This window comes from Protomyctophum parallelum, assembly GCF_964188405.1.
Source record: "Protomyctophum parallelum genome assembly, chromosome: 7".
Taxonomy (NCBI): domain Eukaryota; kingdom Metazoa; phylum Chordata; class Actinopteri; order Myctophiformes; family Myctophidae; genus Protomyctophum; species Protomyctophum parallelum.
Genome location: NC_139705.1, coordinates 27,772,597 through 27,795,385, shown reverse-complemented (window position 1 = coordinate 27,795,385; position 22,789 = coordinate 27,772,597). Strand labels below are relative to the sequence as shown.

The following is a 22,789-nucleotide window of genomic DNA, read 5'->3' as shown; positions in this document are numbered from 1 at the left end:
AACTCCACTAGTGATTTGAAATATTTACTAGTTATGGTAAATTGTTAAGTTGTTACAATACCACTTCAGAACTATTTACATATAGTCTACGCATCCCAAAGTGATACGTATACGTGAGCTTGTAGATCTGCCAATTTCAAATATACAATTTATACATTTGAAAAGGTGTGAAATATGGGACCTTCTGCATAATGAGTACATTTTGAATTCCGAACTCGTACTTGAGTATTTCTGCATTGCAGTATTTGATACCTTATACAAGCTAACCTATCCAGGACGGGAACCCCTTTTGGTGTTTTAAGCATTAACGTATGTTATGCTTTAGCTATTGAAAAATAGCAGATCTACAAGCTCATAGCACAGCTCTTTTTGAAAAATCTTGAAAATGTGACACAAATCTTTGAATATATATTCTTTCAGAGCGAATGTTTTTAACTCAAATCTTTGCTCCTGGTGGGGGGGGGGGTCCCTGGAACAACATATTTTCAGATGGGGGTCCGCAGCCAAATACAGATAATTCTGAAAAAGGTTGAGCACCACTGACATACAAACATGGATTTGTCTGAAAACAGTTTTTTTTAGAATCGGCCTCGGTTCTAAACGGCTTAAAGTTAAAAACGTGAGTATACTTTGCCCACTACTGCAGGGCTGTTTTCCTCTTTTATTATTCCTAGCGCTTGCTGAGACTCGTTTCGGGGCTCAGTAACAACTCTCCCGGATAATAATAGAGTGTGTTTAGGACGGTGAGCTGAAGACGGAACTGGTCTGTCAACCTGAGGGCTGCTGACAGCTAGACTGATAATCCAACATGTCATCACACACACACTCACGCTAAACCTCCGACAACAATAGCACATAATAGCTGTTCCACACCTCCGCTCCCACGTATGGCAGTTAGGGTTGTGTTACTGTTGCCTCTGTGTATTCTAGCTACAGTAAAAACCTCCTCTATCTCCACACATCTCACAGTACTGTAGATGAGGAGCAAGACAACAACGCAGTACACTGTGGAAGAGGAGAGCAAAGACCAACAGGTGTGTAGTGTTCATTTGAGTTCTCCGTGTCAGTCAACATCATTAAAACCAATTTTAGCGTTGGCTAAAAAAGCAGATCTACAACCTTTCAGTGCATCACTTTGCGTCGGGCTACGAGCTTGTACATCTGCTATGTTTAAGCATTTTCTAAATATCTCGAAAGTGTGAGAACTACAGTAGATTTAGAAGGCATTAGAATCGGCCACATGTCAGAAATATATTTCTGCGAAAATATACTTTCTGACAATTCTAAACTCTGTATTACTGAAGAGGAGAGGTGATGTGTCGACGTTGTGTGCGCAAAAAGCATGGAATACGGATGTGTACATTACAGGAAACTCCAGATAAACTTTCCAACAAACTACGGTAAACTCCCGTAAAGTACCATCACACCTGTATATTACTGTATATGCCTGCTAAACTTGAGGTTTATGGGCAAATGTAGTGCCCATGCTCTCTCTCCTCTGGCATGTGTAATGTATTAAAGTAAGGTTGGATCAGCCGAGTGACGAGGCTGTCTATTCCTAAAGGCTAAAGGCCTATTCATAGTCTGGATTTTCGGTGGTAAGGTGACCACCGCTCCGGTGGTGAGCTGACCACCGGAGCTGAAATAACGTTGAACGGTGGTGAGTAAAAACAGAGAGAAGGGCTGGAGCGGTGGCGGTGGTTTGCTCTTCACCGCGGCTCGTGACGTCATGTTGTAGTTCGGTGGTCACCCCACCACCGTAAATCCAGACTATGTATGAGCCTTTAAACTATGGTTCAGGGACACATTTCCGGGTCTCTTATAGCCTTGTTTAACCTAGCCTGATTTAACACACTCCCCCAAAATGCAAATGCAGTCGATTTCCGGGAGGGTGTGGTTTACGAGGGTCGTGAGTAAATATCCTCCTCATATGTCTTCTATTATGATTATTTTAAAAGTTTCAGAAATGTAAAAAAAAATAGCAGATCTACATCTAATCTCATCCAAGATGTCTATTTTCACTTTTTGAAATGGGGTTTAAAAGTTGTTAATTAATTAATATTATGTATGTTGTAAGATACTGAACCCCTGTGATCTTATTGACTAATAACTCTAACCTCTTCTCTAAGGCATTATGAAGATCGCATCGTTCAACGTACAGAGGTTTGGACTGGCAAAGATTTCCGATCCAGATGTTCTGTCAACGTTGGTCAAGGTACTGTAGAATAATCCTGTGCACGCGTGTGTGCACATGCGTGTGGTAAAAGTGTGCTACACCAGTGGTTTTCAAAGTGTGTGTGTGTGTGTGTGTGGGGGGGGGGGGGTCCCCAGTGAAGTGTGTTAATATAGCATCGCTATCATTTTAACCAGTTCATCCATTTACACGTTGGCTATTCAAAAATAGCAGATCTACTTGTACATATCTCCTTTTTTCTTTTTACATTTTTGATAATTCAAATCTATATCAATTTGGGGGTCCTTGGCACGAAATTAGAAAGACACTGTTAGAAACCTAGAGGACTATGCAGATGACATTGCTTTGTTAGTTAGCACACCGCCACCAGGACATACAAAGCACACCGCCACCAGGACATACAAAGCAAGACAGAAGAACTAGTCACAATGGCAACAGATTGGGGTAGAAAGCATGAGGATCTGAAATGCGATATCAATGTTGTCAGTTACAGGGAAGTCAGAGATGAATAGGGTTATCTGGTTGAGTCATCATTAATAGGCAATGTGTCCATACTCACATGTTTGTCTGCTCGCTCATATGAGTTGTACTGAATCAGATAACATGAGTTAATATAGAAGTTTATGGGAACGGAATAAGGAATAGACATGGTTCTCAATGTTTCATCTCTGGAACACTAGCATATGTAATGTCAGTTACATAGTGGGCTTGATTTAATTTAGTACACGCGACCGTCATTATTTAATTTCAAGGCTATATATTAGGCTATATTTAAATTTATTTATTTGGATCTAAAGTGTTACCGTATTTTTTTGAAAAAAGTCTCCTGTGGACAGGTGGTGAAACTAGCACATGCTAACACGCTGTAACTAAACACATCTACAAATTATACTACTGTACAATGTGATTGTGATGTCCATATCAAATAAATAAATATAAACATCAGAAGAAAGGTTACAGTACGATCAAACCAGATACAACTGCTGCACATTAATATTAACACACAGAGGGAACAAATGATAACACATTGAAGACTTACTATACAGAAAGTGACAGATGATTTGTGTTTTTCTTCTCCCCCCTTTAGCTACTCAAGGATGCACGCATTAAGTCTTTTGCAATCGTCCCTATATGTCGGTCCACAAAGCACACGTTTAATGTGAACATACCCAAAAACACAAGGACAATTAGTTTGACAGTTATATCCCAAGGCCATGCTTATGTTCCACCAAAGGCTGATGGCACGCACATACACACACACACACACACACACACACACACACACACACACACACACACACACACTACAATGTGTACAGTTTGACTGACTGACGACTTCTCCTTATAGAGGTTAATTGTTATTCCAATGAAGTAGTTTTAAAAGGAGCTCGCTAAACAGGTTACATTACTTTTTCAGAATGGGGGGGGGCGCAATGGTAATATATCAACAAGAAACCTAGTCTTCCGGGGTGAATTGCTCAACACTGCAAATAAAGTACCTTGGGCTACAACCTAGAATTACTATTAGATCTCCTTTAAAATCCTTTTAAAACATAAGAATCACATTCATTCATTTGGTTCAAATCTTTAGCTACGGTAAGCAGGGGCTAAAAAATAAGTTTGGAAACCAGAGAGTCTATTATAGCAATGGTTCCTAAACACTCGGGACCCATTTGTAGGACAGTGGATACATTTACCCTTTAATTTTTCGTTTCCTATTTTTGCTTTCCATCTTTCAATTTTTTCTTTTTTAATATATATTTTATCCCACGATTTTGTAACCCATTTTTCACCCCTGTGTCAATCATCTAATGTGATCCTGGGCTCTACACACCCTCCACCAACCTAGTCCCCATGGGGGACATGGGGAGAGCAACGGACTTGAACTCATGCTTCCTTCATGCCTGAGTGTCCAAGTTGCTCCTTTACACCTGACAGGGGGGAGTTTCCCTGGTTGGACGTAGCTCGTGGAAGGAACATGTTATTCCAACCAGTTCCTTTCCCCTCCATCAGGCGCCCCGGCTGGCCAGGGGGAGGCAGTTTAGTGACCAGGATTACTGCATGTTTTTTGTGAGGGTACCTACCCTAGGGGACACGGGGAGAACATGCAAACTCCACACAGAAAGGCCCTTTCGCCAACCCCGCCTTCGGGTATGGGCACTGATGACGCGGAGGAGGAAACACGCCGCCAGCACCCACAGCGTCCCGAGCGGGAATCGAACCCAGGACCTTCTAGCTGTGAGGCGACAGCACTACCGTGACCCTCCATTTTGTTTTTAATTAGTATTAAAAAAAAACATTCCCAAAAAAAGCTACGTTTTCATGAATTCCAAAACAAATGAGATTATTATTTTCAGTAGAAGATATCTTGAATTCTGAAGAAATAATAACAATAAAAAAGAAAAAGGAAAAAATGTATAAGAAGTATTGAATAGCCATTCTAGCAGATCTGATATAAAAAAAATCTCAAGTTTGGGCCCCGGGCAAATGTCTTATTTCTTTTTTGGGTCTAAAAAGTGGCCTAGCAGCAATGATTACTATCGGAGCTATTTAACGCATACTTGAGTACATTACAGTATCACTTACACATTACAACACCTTTAATGAATGCATGACTAGTAGTACAGCCCCTCTGGGGTGTTATAGTTACAGTAGGTGTGTTACCTTAAGGTGAATGGCGGGGGTGTTTTGTTTTGGGCGTCGCCCGCCCAGCAGGGAATGCTTTGCACGTTCTTACAATGTTGTCTTGTTATTATGTTGTCATGTAAAGGTGTGAATGATTACCGTTGATGTGACAACGGTGCCACCACCAGTCGAATTAACAACCAAAGTTGTTCTTGAAGGGGAATACCACTCATTTTACTATCATTGTCATTAATATACCTTAAAAAGTCCCCCCATTCTGTGTTGCCTAGAACTGGAGGCCTGAAAAGAAATCAGTAACATTATGACGTTCATCTCAGTGACATTACAAAGATGTACTTCATAATGTTACTGACAACAATAGATGCTATCTCTCTCTCCCACTATTTCTGGTTTATTTCCGGTTTCAAACCAGTTTTTTATTCGGTCTGAGTTTCAGTGGTGGGGACGGAGTAACTATTAAATTTACTCCAGTACTGTGTAGCCTATACATACAGTAAGTAGATTTTTTTAGGTATTTTACATTATTGGGAGTATTTCCAAATGTCAATACTTTTACTTTACTACTCCGCTACATCTCAGAGGCAACTATGGTACTTTTACTCCACTTGAAAACCTTAGTTACTTTTATTACAAAACATACATTAACCACTTCAGCCTATACATATACTTATACGATCTACAAGCTCACAACGCGACACGTATTGAGCTAGTGGATACGGTAAGCTATTTTCAAAGGATTTCTTTTTAAATGAAAACCTGTTAAATCAGAATCATAATATCAGCTTTTTTGTGCACATCACCCATCATTAAATCGGACATTCTGCATAATGAGTGCTTTATATTTTGGGTAAAAAAATGTAATAATCCCATACTCCACACAATGGACATTTCTTTCCCCACTGGACCATTCTCACATGTCCCAGGAATGGGTGGACCAAAGGAGAAGTTCCCAGTTTCATTACACATTTTTTAGGATTTCTTTTTTTAAATAATACCCACATTTTTCACCTATTTTGCCCTATCTCCCCCATGATATCCATTCTTTGTTTTTTGGGGGGAAGTTTCAAGTTGAAATATTAAAGAAGAGTACCTCAAATTGCCATGTATTGCTGTACGGTGGCGGTGGCTCAGGGGTAGAGTGGCTGGATGGTAACCGCAAGGTTGCCAGTTCGAACCCGAACTCCAGAGTAACCCCAGAGTTAGTGTCGAAATCTCCTTGAGCAAGACACTGAACCCCTAATTGCTCCTGATGTGCTGGTTAGTGCCTTGCATGGTTTCCTCCGCCATCGGTGTGGGTGAATGTAATGCACATAATGCACAATCTATGTAAAGCGCCTTGGATAAAGGCGCTATATAAATGCATCATTTACTTTAATATCATTTTGATGAGAAATATTTTTAATGTAATATAAATTACATCAGGTTAAATATACCCGGGTTTAGTGTCTGTGACAAAAGTTGGGTTTAGGCCTATAGGGTTAAGTAAAATAAAAGGTTCATACTACTTTCACCATTGCTGACTTTCATTTGTGTGAATTACAGATTGTGTCTCGCTACGACATCATTGTCATTCTGGAGGTGGTGGACGTGAGCGGAGCATCGGTCGACCGCTTCCTCCAAGAACTCAACAGGTGATCTTATACATCTTATCATCAAAGCACATACAAGCAGCCCTCTTCTGGGACAAACATTCAGCAAAAATATAGCCGATCATCTTACATTTAGGAGAAGAGAGACCCGCACACTGCCACTACCACTGGTTTAAGAGCGTTTAAAAAGATATATATATACGAGCAACGTTTTGGGCGTGAGACCTTCCTCAGCTCCTTCCTACACACCTGCTCTAAAAGGAAACGGGTCTGCAGAAGTCTTCTCTTCATAACTTTTCCTACATTAAAAATAAATTATATATTTTAGAAAGTGTAGTGAAAGTAGCCGATCTACAAGCGCACAACGCGACGCAAAGCGTCGTGTTGTGTGCTTGTAGATCTGCTATTTTCACTAATTTGCGTCCTGGGCAAACGTATAATGGCTTTGGCTCTCGACCTGAAAGGTTTGGGAACCACTGATCTAGGGTGTATCTGATCTAATCTTTAGTGTGATTCATTCTATATTCCATTGTCAGTCACACATTCTGTGTCTATATGTTTTCTATGTTCTTTGTTTCTCTCTTCTATTTCAGTGTCAACACGACCCACCACTACACTCTTAAAATCAGCGTGCGCCTGGGAAGGTCCAGATACAAGGAGCAGTTCTTATTTTTATACAGGTGAAGTATATTAGGCTAGAATGTAATACCACATACAATATTATTCCGGATAAGCAGCTGAAGATGGATGGATGGATAGATGGATACAATATTATTATTATGTATCATGGCCTGGCCCAGCCTGTATGATTTATGGTCTAGAGGGGATCCTATTGGTTCACCAATCTGATACTTTTCAGCAGCTTATTGGTCAGGCGTGGAAGACCAGTTGGGTTTTCAGAAGCTTATAGGTCAGGCGTGGAAGACCAGTTGGGTTTTCAGAAGCTTATAGGTCAGGCGTGGAAGACCAGTTGGGTTTTCAGAAGCTTATTGGTCAGGTGTGGAAGACCAGTTGGGTATAGGGCATTGGTTCTCAAAGTTGGCATCATGCATCGTGTCACTGTGTCTCCATCAGGGACGATGTGGTGGATCTTTAGCATCATTAGCATCATGCAGTGTGTCACTGTGTCTCCATCTGGGATGATATGGTGGATCATTAGCATCATGCAGTGTGTCACTGTGTCTCCATCAGGGATGATATGGTGGATCATTAGCATCATGCAGTGTGTTACTGTGTCTCCATCAGGGACGATGTGGTGGATCTTCACGACTGCTATCAGTACGAGGACAACCAGGTGGACGACGTGGATGTTTTCTCCAGAGAGCCGTACATCCTTCACTTCAAACCACACAACACTGGTATACGTCACGTTCAAATCACACAGCGCTGGTATACGTCACGTTCAAACCACACAGCACTGGTATACGTCACGTTCAAACCACACAGCACTGGTATACGTCACGTTCACACCACACAACACTGGTATACGTCACGTTCAAACCACACAACACTGGTATACGTCACGTTCAAACCACACAACACTGGTATACGTCACGTTCAAACCACACAACACTGGTATACGTCACGTTCAAACCACACAGCACTGGTATACGTCACGTTCAAACCACACAGCGCTGGTATACGTCACGTTCAAACCACACAGCACTGGTATACGTCACGTTCAAACCACACAACACTGGTATACGTCACGTTCAAACCACACAGCGCTGGTATACGTCACGTTCAAACCACACAACACTGGTATACGTCACGTTCAAACCACACAACACTGGTATACGTCACGTTCAAACCACACAACACTGGTATACGTCACGTTCAAACCACACAGCACTGGTATACGTCACGTTCAAACCACACAACACTGGTATACGTCACATTCAAACCACACAACACTGGTATACGTCACGTTCAAACCACACAACACTGGTATACGTCACGTTCAAACCACACAGCGCTGGTATACGTCACGTTCAAACCACACAACACTGGTATACGTCACGTTCAAACCACACAGCACTGGTATACGTCACGTTCAAACCACACAGCACTGGTATACGTCACGTTCAAACCACACAGCGCTGGTATACGTCACGTTCAAATCACACAACACTGGTATACGTCACGTTCAAACCACAACACTGGTATACGTCACGTTCAAACCACAACACTGGTATACGTCACGTTCAAACCACACAACACTGGTATACGTCACGTTCACACAACAGAGTAAAGACAGAGTTACGAGTCTTACGACAACTGTTCACTTCACGGGGCCAGTCCAATGCGGACCCATCTTCTACATAGACTTCTATTTGGTGAATAGGGACACCGGAAGTTTACGGAATGCATTTGAGTCTATGGCCTTGTGTGAGTACATGAACCACGTGACCGGGCTGATTTCTGCCCCCTCAATGTCGTAACTCTGTCTATACTCTATGGCTCTGATCGGATGTAGGTTAACTGTGTGTAAAATACAATCTGGATAAACCGGTCTATAAAATGTCTTAAGATGATAATATCTCGTCCGGCCGTCAAAACATAACAAACTCATGATCAGGCACCTGACCACGGAAACAATAAAAGGAGCCCTTTTGTTTGCAGAAGACTTTGCGAAGCATGCTCCTAAGATTAATGTTAGGCTTAGAGTATATACACACAAATTACAGAGCGCACGCGACTACACAAGACTAATAATAATATGCCCGTTGCACCTCCCCCTTATGTTTTTCTGCAGAAAGCATTACATCATAGTTTCACACTATTCTTTATGGAAGGCAGAGTTCAGTTTGTAAAATAAATGGAGACATTTTCTTAAGCCCTATATGGTATGTTAATACAATATAACACTTATACAATCTGTATGGTAACCACAATACAATACAATACAATACAATACAATATAATTTATACAATCTGTATGGTAGAGTATGTTCATACAATAAAATGTATGTATAAATTGGGGTGGTTGTTTTTTTTCTCCTTGCTTTTCTATTGAGACATTTAGGTTTTGTCGAATGTCATCATGTCTCACCTAGACACTGCAGGATCTGACGCACATTCTTATACTCTTCTGATCTAAAACGAGTATTTCTGTTCCAGTGCTGAAAGACATCATCCTGATCCCGGTTCACACCAAACCACATGACTCTGAGAAAGAACTGGACGAACTCTATGAGGTCTTCCTGCTGGTCAGAGACAAATGGAAAACCGACGTGAGTCTGCGAAATATTAATCTCTCTCTAGGTCGTCCTCAGACGAGCCCTCCATCGTCGCTTCCAGTCATCCGGGTTCTCCATACATCCGGCCAGTTCGTACTTTGGGCTCCTGCGTCGTTCTTGTGTACATCCACGTATTTTAGTGTGGGACGTCCTCGTGACCGGTGCACACGTGTTGGTTCCCAGAGCACCAGTTTGCTGGCTGGTAGTTCTTGATGTCTTTGGCAGTGTCCCCCCTGCTATATAGTCTCATTCTCCTGCCATTTTCTGGCTCACCCTTGGTATTCCCTCATACAGAGTATTGTTACTAATTGTTACTATTGCTGATTAAGTTATTTTTTATAATAGTTACTTATTTAATTTAAAATTGTAATTATTTTAATTGAATTTAATTACTGCTGCTGCTGCTGCTGCTGCTGCAAAAAAAAAGAAATACGTAGGTCTTGAGCTGTGCTTTAAAGAGGCTGCCTGTATACACTGTATACAGTATACATAGTACGTGTAGAATAGTGCTTATAAGTTAACACTAATAACTACAGCAATCACTACTGCACTGCATCACTATGTTCAAGGTTCACATGGTCGTTATCCTTACATCTCATGTACATAATGATAAAACACATTTATATTTTCACACTGTAAGTCAGCGGTTAATTCCCAAACCTTTTAATGTGAAGGACCCCCAAAATGATACGTATTAGGCTGCGTACCTCCCATTTGAAAAGATATGCCAAGGACCCCCATAAGAGAATATTTTCACTGGTTTGACCTGAATTAGGCTATACGACCCCCTATTTAATGGCATTTCTATCTCTGGGACCCCCAATACATATTGTAAAATAATAAAGTTAATTTAACTCTTAGAGTGTACAAATGGAACCAAATGGACCCGTTAGGGTCCATTCAGTACCATTTATACACTCTCTGAGTTACAGACTCATAAGGGTCCATTTGGTTCCTAACTATCATTTAGCTTGGGACCCCCTTTGGAACTCCCTCAAGGACCCCTGACCCCACTTTGGGAAAGCACTGCTGTAAGTTAACTCGGGGACATTTCAAACCCAGATAATAACCGGTATTTATGTACTGTATGTGTGGATCTCTTCTTATCTCTCTCTCTCCGCTATTCTAGAACATAATGATCCTGGGAGACTTCAACGCAGACGGGGCGTACGTCTCAGACGAGGAGATGAAAGAGATCCGCATCCGCAGCGACAAGAACTTCCACTGGCTGATCGGAGACGATGTGGACACCACCGCCCGCACGGCGAACGAGCACACCTACGACAGGCATGTGCACTTATACTCTACTGCTGGTACAACCTTACGACACAGGCATGCATGTGTACTTTATACTCTACTGCTGGTACAACCTTACGACACAGGCATGCATGTGTACTTTATACTCTACTGCTGGTACAACCTTACGACACAGGCATGCATGTGTACTTTATACTCTACTGCTGGTACAACCTTACGACACAGGCATGCATGTGTACTTTATACTCTACTGCTGGTACAACCTTACGACACAGGCATGCATGTGTACTTTATACTCTACTGCTGGTACAACCTTACGACACAGGCATGCATGTGTACTTTATACTCTACTGCTGGTACAACCTTACGACACAGGCATGCATGTGTACTTTATACTCTACTGCTGGTACAACCTTACGACACAGGCATGCATGTGTACTTTATACTCTACTGCTGGTACACAACCTTATACGACAGACATGCATGTGTACTTTATACTCTACTGCTGGTACACAACCTTATACGACAGACATGCATGTGTACTTTATACTCTACTGCTGGTACAACCTTACGACACAGGCATGCATGTGTACTTCTAGTGGCATCCATTCGTGCCCCAAGGGTCGGAAAAGAGGATTTTCACGTTTGTTTTTGGTTTGCCTCGAGTCTTGAATTTAAGCTGGGTGGAAGAAAGTACTCACATTTTTTGACAACTTGTGAAATGAGTAATACCACACAATATACACACATACTATGGCATCAAGTTGTACTTAAAAAGACCAAAAGTACTACTACTACAACTACTACTACTAATACTAATAATGTGTGTCTCCCTGGTAGGATTGTGGTGTATGGACAGGACATGTTGGAAGCCATTGTTCCAGACTCAGCAAAGCCTTTCAATTTCCAAACAGCGTTCAAAATGACGGAACGAGAGGTGAATTTCTCATTATATTCTATATGTGATATGACTGACTGACTGACTGACTGACTGCACACTCCTTGGGTGTGTCTCACTGAGCTGAGTCTTGACCACATGAATCTTGCAGTTTCCCCATTTGTACACTCAAAAGACCCAAAAGGGTCCATTTGGTTACAAACTCCATTTGGTTCCAAACCCTTCAAATCATCTTTTTATATCATTTCACATCACTAAGAAATGTTGATATCATGTTGACCTCTAGAACCCTATATAAAGTGTATATATATATATTTATATATGCTGAACTGCTATACCCCCCAGTGGTCTAAATGGTACAATGCATTTCTACTACACCAAATCTCTTTGCGGAAAAATGCAACACTATTATGCAAGCTCACACCGCGTTGCAAATTGTGACAGTTGTGAGCTTATATATCTGTTTTCCAGAATGTATGTATTTTTTTCACCACATATTTGCCTGTTATGACGTGGCCAGCCAGCTAGGGTCATGTGGTTAATATTAGTTCTGTTCCAGGTACAAAACGAGCAACTTTATGTCAACGTTTCGTTGTATGTCTCATACAGTGACATACAGTGACAATAAAGATATTATCTTATCTTATCTTATCAACAGCACATTTCCCACACATTTAAATTCTATGGGTTTTTGCATTGGCTTGTAGAACTACCCTGCATAGATTGATTGATTGATTGATTGAATACTTTATGAACAGTTTGCAAAATACCACAGCGGTACAATAATGCTAAAAAGATAACACAAAAAAGCCATATAAAAGGCTTGTTTCCATTGTGATCCATTCCTCATTTACAATAATATGCACACAACTGTTAATTTGTTTTGCCCATACTTCACAGGCTCTGAAAGTGAGTGACCACTACCCGGTCGAGGTGGAGTTACGCCTTGCTGCTCAGCCAGAACACACACCACCATCACCTCTGACACACTGTACTGACACTGAAGGTATAACACCATAATAATAATAGCTCAAATTTATATAGCGCTTTTTTAAGTACCTGTAGCTGTACATGTTCAAGAATGTCCACCCATCATACAGATGTCTGATATTGGTTTTATTTGACATGCGACTTTCAACTCATCCAGTCAGTTGACCCTCATAAGAGAAGAATGATATGGCTCTAGCAGTGATTCTCAACCCGTCAAGGACACCCAGTTTGACATGCATTAGTCTACAGACCCCCATTTAATGGCATTTCTATCTCTGGGACCCCCAAGTTATATTCTAAAATCAATGTTAATCTTACTCTGAGTTACAGACCCATAAGGGTCCATTTGGGTCCAGACTATCATTTAGCTGGGGGCCCCCTGGAACTCCCTCAAGGACCCCTGGGGGTCCTTGGACCCCACTTTGGGAACCACTGTTGTATACCCTTACATTTCCTATTATGCTATACTGTGATATTTTATAAGGTGGGCAAATAAGCTTCATTTTCAGCCCATACCATTTCATACAAATGTTTTATGTTTAACCCATTACGGACGGGAACACCTTTTTGGTTTTTATATTTTTGGGTTGTTTCTCTGTACAGAGAAACAACCCAATTGGGTCAGGATTTAGAAGGCGTTTTTTTTAATCGTCCTCAGGTCTAAACAGGTTAAAAATGTTGAAAATAAATAAACTAAAACTAAAAAGAGTTTAATCATTTTTACGGCACCTTCACAAAGATAGCCTCTGGTCATACAGTACAGTATGCACAGTGCAGCGTAATGGAAGAGCAGCAAGAGTCTGAGAAGGAATGCTAAGAATTTGACGTTTTCTCGTAAATCAACTTAACTGCTTCAGTTTAACTCTAAGAAATGGGGAGAAAGTAGAAAACAAAGGACGATTAAAGTTCAAAGACATGTTGTATAAGTGCTCCTCTCATACATAAATACCTTTCTATAATGTTATGTTTCTATAACTGAATAACATGTTTTCAGTCATAGAAACATCTTCAAGATTTGCATGATACTTGTGCACAGAAGGTAAAGTGTAAAACCTATTCGGGATTCCTTCAGGCAACATAGCATACAATAGGTACATATAATAATAAGAAGAAGAAGAAGAAGAAGAAAATACATAACAAAAAAACAAAAGATAATAAAAATAGATCTGTGGGTGTACAATGTACATAAGCTTGACCTATTAAAACACCATCAGCATTTATCAGTACCTATAAACTATACTAACTGCAACAGTACCTTCTATATAAGAGTTTAGGTATAGTTTAGGCTGGTTATCGTTTTCTTCTGTCCTGGTTTATTTGTATTCTTGTCAGATTGTGGTTATACTACGAGGGAAGCTTTTGCCCTGAGACTTTGTCTGTTGAAACAGACAAACAGTCTTATGTTGGAGGCGTTGGGTCTTTGATGATTCTGTGGGCTATAGCTGACACAGCTTTCACCAGGACTGTGAACTCTCTGACACTCTCCAATGCAGCACCACCGATCTGGATGAGAGTGTTCTCTTGTCGAGGCCTCCTGTAGTCGAAGATTAGCTCTTTGGTGTAGTTTAGTCAACGATGAGAGGCAGGTTGTTCTTAGCCTCGCGTAGCGATACTAATATCACTGCATGGATATCAGTCTCGTCCCTCTCAGCGTTAGATATTTTTCCTGCAATGTCCCGTCCCAGATTTGCATACTGGGCCCTGGTTGGTTATAGCCTTGTTCCAGACGAATCTGGTTGGCTCGTTGTCACCACTTCGGCCGTGAAGTCCTCCTACAATTGAGAGCGGCCAGACTTAATCTGCCTGGGTCGATATGCATGGCAAAGGCAGGTGAAGGCTGCCTATGCAAGGCTATAGGTTGTTCTCCTGGCAGCATTGTGCCAGGTTCTCCACTTCTCTCCTCAAGGCTGTTACATCATTGCGATCAGGCCTATATATCACTGTGGTGTTGTCCATAAAGTAGATTTGGTTGGTGCATGACCACACAGTCGTATTGTACAGGGAGTAGAGAAGAGGGCTCAGAACACATCCCTGTGGGGCTCCCGTACGTGCTAACGGTCAGTCTGTGTTTCCATCCACACCACATGGCATAGTTCCGACAGAAACTCATGGCTGGGGTTTAGCCTTTAGGCTCTAGAGAGCTTGTGGTGTCTAGTTTGAGGGGGATTATGGTGTCAAACACTGATATATGTACTGATATACAGTATGTACTCTATAAAAGTCGTCTTTTTTTACTCGGGTCATGCCTGCAAATACGATTCTCATCAAAGGCACCCCTGAATTACATTGTTACTTTATAGAACCTTACATTTATGTCACATTGCGGTACGTAAATATGTATAAGGAAAACTTGAGAGAATAGCAGTTTCCAACTTTCCATTACGACAGCTTGAAAATAACTTCATACATTACCACTTGAACCCCAGCATCCCTATTCTGGGGAGAGTATATTCACCCAAAATAGCAGATCGGCAACGTTTTGCTGAGGTGGTTTGGTGGTCCGTCTTACGAAGTATAAAGGGATCTAAGTGATTAAACTGAAGTGATATTGATAAATTCCAATGAGCACCCTATGGTGCCACTAGCCCTGGTCCAGTGCATTAGTGAGTCTCTCTCATTAACGTAGTAGTAGAAGTCCGGTACATTACTTTATTAAAATGGCACAAAGTGCATTTTAGAGAGAAGCTGGGGACCTGAGAGGCTGAGACACTTATTCCCAGGCTGGAGAATAGACTTTCACCAACACAAAACAGGCTTAGTTTCGGTGATTAGCGGAGTAGTTTTGTTTATTTTCGGTAAAAAGTTGGACCGCCCGCACAGCAGTGGAATTTACCCGTGTGCGCAGAGGCTTTCCAGTCAGGGCGTTGGTGAGAGAGACTCGCTAACACACATACTGGACCAGAGCTAGGGTGCCACACAGCACCCACTTTGACAAACAGTGGTCTATAAACAGCATTCTCACATAGGACTCGTCTCTCTCCAGGTGAGAGAGGGTGGTGTGCAGTGCTGTAGCGATGGTGTCGTCCCTGGATCGGTTTTGTCGAGGGGTGTTCGGGTGTATTGTGAGTGGCAACCTGATCTGATTTCTGTTTGTGGTATCACGTTCAACTCGTCTTTACTTTGTGTGTGGCCTGAAAAACATTGAAGACTATAGACTATAAACTATAGATTATCTTGTCTGATAGTTCTATTATACTCTCAGTCAAATGTAGTTGAAGTAAAAGTATTGAGTAAAATAATAATACCCTTGAGATGAACCACCTCAGCCCTATACTCTACAGCTACTGTATACTTTGTCATGTGACGAATGAATGGCAAAAATAGTCGATCTACAATCTCACAAACGTGTTGTGAGACTGTAGAACTGATATTTTTTTCGCAGGTTTTGGAACTTTTTGAATAGTAAAGAAATAAGAAAGAAATACACAATTTTAATTTGTGAAAACGTCCACCTACTGTATGACGACAAGGAACGGCAGGTTTTATGTGGTTAAATAATAATATACTTCTGTTATATTACTGTGTGTGTGTGTGTGTGTGTGTGTGTGTGTGTGTGTGTGTGTGCGCGCGTGCGTGCGTGATCTCCAGCAGAGACCTTACAGATGGAAGTGCTGAAACTTCAAAAAGGAAACCTTCTGTTGGAACGAGAGAAACTTCACCTGCAGATCATCCTGTTGAAACACAAGGTCACCTCGTTGAAGCTGACCAATGAATGTTAGATCATCCTGTTGATCGAAGCACAAGGTCACCTCGTTGAAGCTGACCAATGAATGTTAGATCCTGCTGAAGCACAAGGTCACCTCGTTGAAGCTGACCAATGAATGTTAGATCCTGCTGAAGCACAAGGTCACCTCATTGAAGCTGACCAATGAATGTTAGATCCTGCTGAAGCACAAGGTCACCTCGTGGAAGCTGTCCAATGAATGTTAGATCCTGCTGAAGAACAAGGTCACCTCGTTGAAGCTGACCAATGAATGTTAGATCCTGCTGAAGCACAAGGTCACCTCGTTGAAGCTGTCCAATGAATGTTAGATCCTGCTGAAGCACAAGGTCACCTCGTTGAAGCTGACCAATGAATGTTAGATCCTGCTGAAGCACAAGGTCACCTCGTTTAAGCTGACCAATGAATGTTAGATCCTGCTGAAGCACAAGGTCACCTCGTTGAAGCTGTCCAATGAATGTTAGATCCTGCTGAAGCACAAGGTCACCTCGTTGAAGCTGTCCAATGAATGTTAGATTATATGAAGTTGTCTGAATCTTAGATTATATTAATTTGTCAGAATATTATATATATGAAACTGTTCAATGAATGTTAGATTATATGAAGCTGTCTGAATCTTAGATTATATATGAAGCTAATGATTGGTTACGTCTAATGAATGTTACATTATATGGTTTGTTGCTGAAAATAAATAAATTCATAAACTACTCAAGAGATATTCCTTTCTCTACATCACATGGTTGCCTCATTAAAGCGGTCTAATTTATTTTATATTATGTGCGGCTCTTGTATTGTTCTGATGTTCTAATTAATGCTCCTATGTTCCCATTAAATTAATAGATAAAGTAAAATCTCACAAGCAGTTGAAGAAATCACAGATTGAGGAACATATAAATATATAAATGAACATATATCCTAAATCCATATTTATTCAGCATTTGAGCCACAGACCACCAGTTGATGTCATTTAGCCTCTCAGACCCAAAACATAGAATATGTTGTTCTCATTGGATGAGACTTGGTCCACATTTCCATGCTGTATTGATGTGGTACCATTAGGAGAGATAACGGGCAAACGTCAATCAAAATAAAACTTCTAACTCTTGAGAGCGTAAAATAAAATCCAAACGGACCCTTACGCTCTCAAGAGTTAAAGATCTATAAGGCTCCATTTGGTTACCAACTCTCCATTTACCTGGGGACCACCAAGCCCCTCGGGGACCACTGGTTGAAAACCACTGTCCTAGAAAACCATTAGGATTTTATGGAAGATGCTTCTGAACATTCTATTCTGCTACTTTGACCAACTCAAACACTCCTCGATTCTATCGCTATAGTTTGACCACTTCGAATACCCTTTAATCTTAAAGTAGCTAATAAGCTGTGACGTGTTGAGGGTTTGTAGTGTTCACAAAGAAGGAACAAGTTTTACCAACCTTCCTGAATGTCCTGCCCTCACATCTTGTCCTCAAATGTTCCTGTGTTCACAGAGGCACACTGCATACAGACCACACATGCTTTCACCACCTGTGCGTAACATAATGAGCAGTGAACAATTAACTCGACACCTAAAATGCAAGTAATAAATATTGTTAAATGCTTCGGTCGCGGTATGAGCTTGCCACCATTGGCGTGTGTGTGAATGTGGGAAGTGACTTTTCGCCCTACTTCGCATCACCTCCCAATTTATGAATGAATGGACTGTTGTAAAGTGCTTTGAGCACTTGGAGCACATTATTCTTATAATAAGCGAGAGTAAGCGGGAGGTTCTAAAGCACTACTGAAATAATAATTAACCCAGGTTTCGACTTGTTTCAAATCAAATTAGGCCTATACATAAACAGTTTTGTTATGGACTACAGAATTTCGTGGAGAAGTTCTGCAGACCTCATTGTGATATGTTGTATGATGGCTACTGCCTGACATCTGCATCATTGCATGTCAGTTTATATTTTAATTATTTTTATCTAATGTGATGTTTCCCCATCTCAGACAGTGGACACTTGCATATGGTCTATGTAGTCCACTAAATCTAGGACTACAATTCCCTTGACGTCTGTAGTCACTATGAAATGTTTTGACATAGTGGTAAACTACTCGGCCAAACATTTCATAGTGAGACGTCAAGTGATGTTTGAACCCTGCTGCATTCACCTTATCCCTGAAGGAAGGAAGTTTATGGCCAAAAGCTTACAGTAAAACCAGGTTTTGGCTTTGTCACTTAACCCAGAACACGATGCAATATGACTCTCATTTTGGTTACTCGTTAATCATTTTCATAGTATTGTACATTTGTCTGGCACTAAATGTTTCAATGAATTTAATACTCAGGAACCCAATGGAAACAAGCCATAGTGCTTTCTTGGGTTCAATCCTTTAAGCATTGAATTTGTATTTAACTGTACACTTTTTTTCCAGAGTAAATTTCACCCGTGTTTAGTGTGAGAGAAAATATCCCATACACCCACATGGCTTAGGAATTGGTGGACCAGAGGAGATTTAAGTTAAACTTAAACTCTTTTTTGGAATATTTAAAAATATGCACATTTTTCATCGATTCTGCCCCACCTACGATAGCCCCGCCGCCCCCATGAAATCTATTTTTTGTGAACAGTCATGATGAGCAGCTCAAGTTTCCATGTATTGCTGGATATTTATGGATTATTTTACATTGGGTAAAATATAACAGTGTTTAGTGATGGTGCAACAATGTTTTTTTAGTGTTCTAGGGTTAAAAATCTGATGTGTTGAATTGGCAGAATTGCACTCATTTGTGGTCAGGTCACCCAACCCTAAAACACATAATCTTTAATCCGGATAGCAACATGGAAAAGAAAATAAATTTTACAATTGTTACAGTTCAACAACATCTTTATTCGTTCAACAACATCTTTATTCAATACAACAATATGTTATATAGATACAAAAGTTATAAGCATTTGGGGAGCATTCTACATTAGATTCATGTGGCATTAGTCTTCTTCCTCCCTCCTCTCCTGGGCTTCTCTGCCGGTGGTTCAGTGACCACCTTCTTGGCCAGAGGCAGCCGAGCCTTTCGCCCCCTTCCCCTCGTCTTCAGAAAGGGCGTGGAAGAGCAACCAGGAGGCCCTGGACTTTCCATTTCCTGCTTACTAATCTCTCCCCTCCCTCCCCTGGGCTTCTCTGCCGGTGGTTCAGCGACAACTTCTTTATTCTCATCTGGCCGAGTTTCCTCGGACAGAGGCAGTCTAGCCTTGCTCCCTCTTCCCGTCGTCAGAACGGGCGTAGAAGAGCAACCAGGAGGCCCTGGACTTTCCATTTCCTGCTTAATAATCTCTCTCCTCCCTCCCCTGGGCTTCTGGGCCGGGGTGACGACGGACTCCTCGCCGGTCACCCGTCCAGGGTCCTCCACAGCCTCGGACCCGGGACGTTTCCCCTTCCTCCTCCTCGTACCGCTGACAACCGGAGACTCCGTCTCCTCGATGGCAGAGGCAGACGGAGCAGCATGCTTTGGGACCGGTTCCGGTATGTCCAGTTCTTTGGCGAGCACTCTTGCCTTTGCCCTGCTGGCTCGCGTTTGGGGTTTCTCTTTGGAGACCACCTCGGACCCGGGCAGTTTGCCCATCCTCCTCCTCCTGCCTTCGATGACTGGCAGGACCATCTCACCGGCCGAGGAGGTGGAGGCAGACGGAGCATCTTTGATAATATGCTCGTCCGGTTTCTCCAGCGCTTTGGCTAGTGCCCTCGTCTTTGCTCTGCCGCCCGGTCGTCTTTGGGGTTTCTTGGAGGCGACAGCGAGCCGCCCGGACGGAACACCCTCAGTCGGTTCAGGAGGCGCCAGAGTCCTAGAGAGGAAATCATAAATGACGTTAACTGCCATACAAATAATTGTAATGGAATAAGATTTTATTGCGTTTTTCCAAAATGTACATTTCAGGAAATTAAGAAAAACATCTTTTTTAAAACAAAGCAATACAGCCTCATCAAAGTTGGTGTTGTAACTTTATATATTGTCAATTACTTCCATGAGGGGGGGGAGGTGGTGGAGTTAGTTGCTTTAGCAGACATTTTGAGGATCCAATGGAGTTAAGAGGTTTTGTCCAAAGCACGTTTTACTACTTTCCATTGGTTCAATGGTTGATCAATAGCACATGATAATCACTGACAACGTTCACTACCAATAATAAAAAATAATCTATGGCAATAAATTACAATGCAAGCTGAAATTGGCCACATACAATTGTATACTTTCAAAAGTACAACATTTAAGTAAAGGCTGATCTACAAGCTTCCGTGTCGAATTCTTGTGAGCTTGTAGGTCAGCCATTTCCATCAGTTCTGAAAATGTCAGAACATTTTTCAACACGCTCACTTGAAAACGGAAACCATTCAGCTGAAATAATTGCCAGTAGGGAGATTTTGTAATAATGCGACAGGCTTACGTCTTCCGCTCTCTCCTGAGCGTTGGTGGCGGGACGACGGCCGTCTCCTGCTGCGACTGTGGAAGCTCAGCCTTCCTGGGCCTCCCCCTCCCCCTCTTCGGCGCTGGCAACAGGGCTGTCACCATCACACAATTAAGTTGACAAATATTATATATTAGTATATCGAAATGACAACATTGACTATCGTTTTGCAATGCATATAATCTGTATCGAATTGTTTTGCAATGCAAATAATCAATTGTATCGATAAGTTTGTGTGTGGTATTTAGCAATTTTAAGAAAAAAAAAAAAAAAGAGGGGTTTAATTACATTAAGGTCCATTTATTTTCCAGAGAATCACTAAGTTTACTCATTTATATCCAAATCCATATATTCAAAACTGCCCTAGCCACATGTTTCACAGATTTTATTTGCCAAATAGGTACTGTATCGATTTTAAATCATGTCGTCATAATGAACAAATATCGTCCATGTATCGTGATACACATCGTATCGCTGTTAAAATGTATATCGTTACACCCCTAACAAATCTTAAAATACAAAGAAGTCACTGTTGCCTACCTGGCAACTGCATCTCCTCTGTGTAGTTTGTGGGGAACATGTCGATCGTGGTGGACGAACAAACGGGTTGAGCAGCGACTGCCACACCTCGTTTGGCGAGTGTTTTTTGGGGAACCTCGGACGAGTCGGGAGGCCCTGAAGTCTTGACGTCCTCCTTCGAGTTCCTCCCTAGTCTTCTGGGCTTCTCAGCAGGGGTGGCGACATCCAGGGTCTCCGCTTCTGCAACGACCCTTCCCACTTTGGCCCTGGCAGTCACCCTGGGCTTCGCTGTGGCGACGAGCGCCTTGTCCTGGACCCATGACTTAGGGGGCACTGGAGCCACGATTTGTCCCGTTGCCTTCCTCCTTCCTCGCTTTGCAGCCGGGGCGACGGAGGCCTCCTCGCATGTATCTTGAATCTTAACTTCCTCGGGCAGAGGCCGCTTGGCCTTCCTGCCTCTCTTTTTCGGCAGGACCGGCATCTCCGTGGAAGAAGCACTGGCACCCGGAGCATCAGCCGATTTCTCCTCTCGGGCACGCGGTCCTTCCTCCACCACGTCTGCGGGGAGCCGCTCGTCTTTGACGCGCTTAGTTTGCCTTTCTGCACGACGAGTTCCGTCCTGGACGTCGGCAGATTCAAGAGGCGCTGGACTCGGGAGGACTTCCCTCTTCCTCTCGCCTCTCTTGGGCCTTGCGGGCGGTGCGATGACCTGGATTGGCAACCAGTAAACACAGGAACGGGCCACTGTGCGACTTATGAATGGTTCAGCGACGACCCACTCCTCGTTTCTGGCTCTCTGCTGAGTTTGGTCCCGCTCTACCTCGGCTGAGGTGAGGAGGCTGGCCAGGCCCCATGACTGAGGGGAGGAAAGCTCCACAGGCCGCAGATACTTGACGCTTCGGCAGAACTGGTCTGCCGTCACGCACTCCCGCTGGAAGTGGGACCGGGTGCCGTCGGTCAGGTCCTCAGCCACGTTGTGGGAGCCTTCGAAAGGATCCAGCAGGATCATGCAGGGCACCAGTTTTTTCGTCTCCCGACGACAGAGGAAGGAGGCGGTGGGGAGCGCACGGCCCTCCCTCAGGGATACGACTCTGCTGTGGAACTTGAACGAGGCGTAGAAGGAGAAGAACGCAGCCAGCAGAGTGCCTGGATATAGATACGGCAAATCCAAGAGCACATTTAAGTGATGTTCCCCAAATATTCTGTTAATTTATTCTGTGCTCTGAGGAAGCAAGAGCATAGCGATTCAATTCACCAGCTCACCAACAAACTGGATTCTCAGGGTGAATAGAGG

General features: G+C 42.4%; 2 protein-coding genes across 4 annotated transcripts in view; both read left to right on the top strand.

The window, feature by feature from the left end:
- The window catches only part of LOC310861723 (ceramide synthase 5-like), a 131,072-nt gene that overhangs the window by 71,298 nt on the left and 36,985 nt on the right, over positions 1 to 22,789 (top strand). Inside the window, exon 11 of one of the 2 annotated variants that reach the window (XR_014569517.1) lies at positions 6,776 to 6,788. The exons of the other annotated variant lie outside the window; for it this stretch is intronic. The gene's annotated coding sequence lies outside the window, so the exon portion shown is untranslated. Of the gene's footprint in view, positions 1 to 6,775; positions 6,789 to 22,789 lie in introns of those variants that run through there. 2 annotated transcript variants of the gene reach the window in all.
- On the top strand, positions 810 to 16,537 carry LOC310861725 (deoxyribonuclease gamma-like). Of its 2 annotated transcripts, none has more exons than XM_083769321.1 (11): positions 810 to 1,034; positions 2,130 to 2,215; positions 6,383 to 6,471; positions 7,023 to 7,109; positions 7,675 to 7,787; positions 9,550 to 9,662; positions 10,798 to 10,955; positions 11,766 to 11,862; positions 12,724 to 12,829; positions 15,797 to 15,875; positions 16,405 to 16,537. In XM_083769321.1, the coding sequence occupies exons 2-10, from the start codon at positions 2,135 to 2,137 to the stop codon at positions 15,823 to 15,825; spliced, it is 873 nt and encodes a 290-aa protein (XP_083625447.1). In that variant the 5' UTR covers positions 810 to 1,034; positions 2,130 to 2,134; the 3' UTR covers positions 15,826 to 15,875; positions 16,405 to 16,537. The 2 variants fall into 2 exon arrangements, with proteins under 2 accessions (XP_083625447.1, XP_083625446.1); XM_083769320.1 differs by having other exon boundaries at positions 16,402 to 16,531.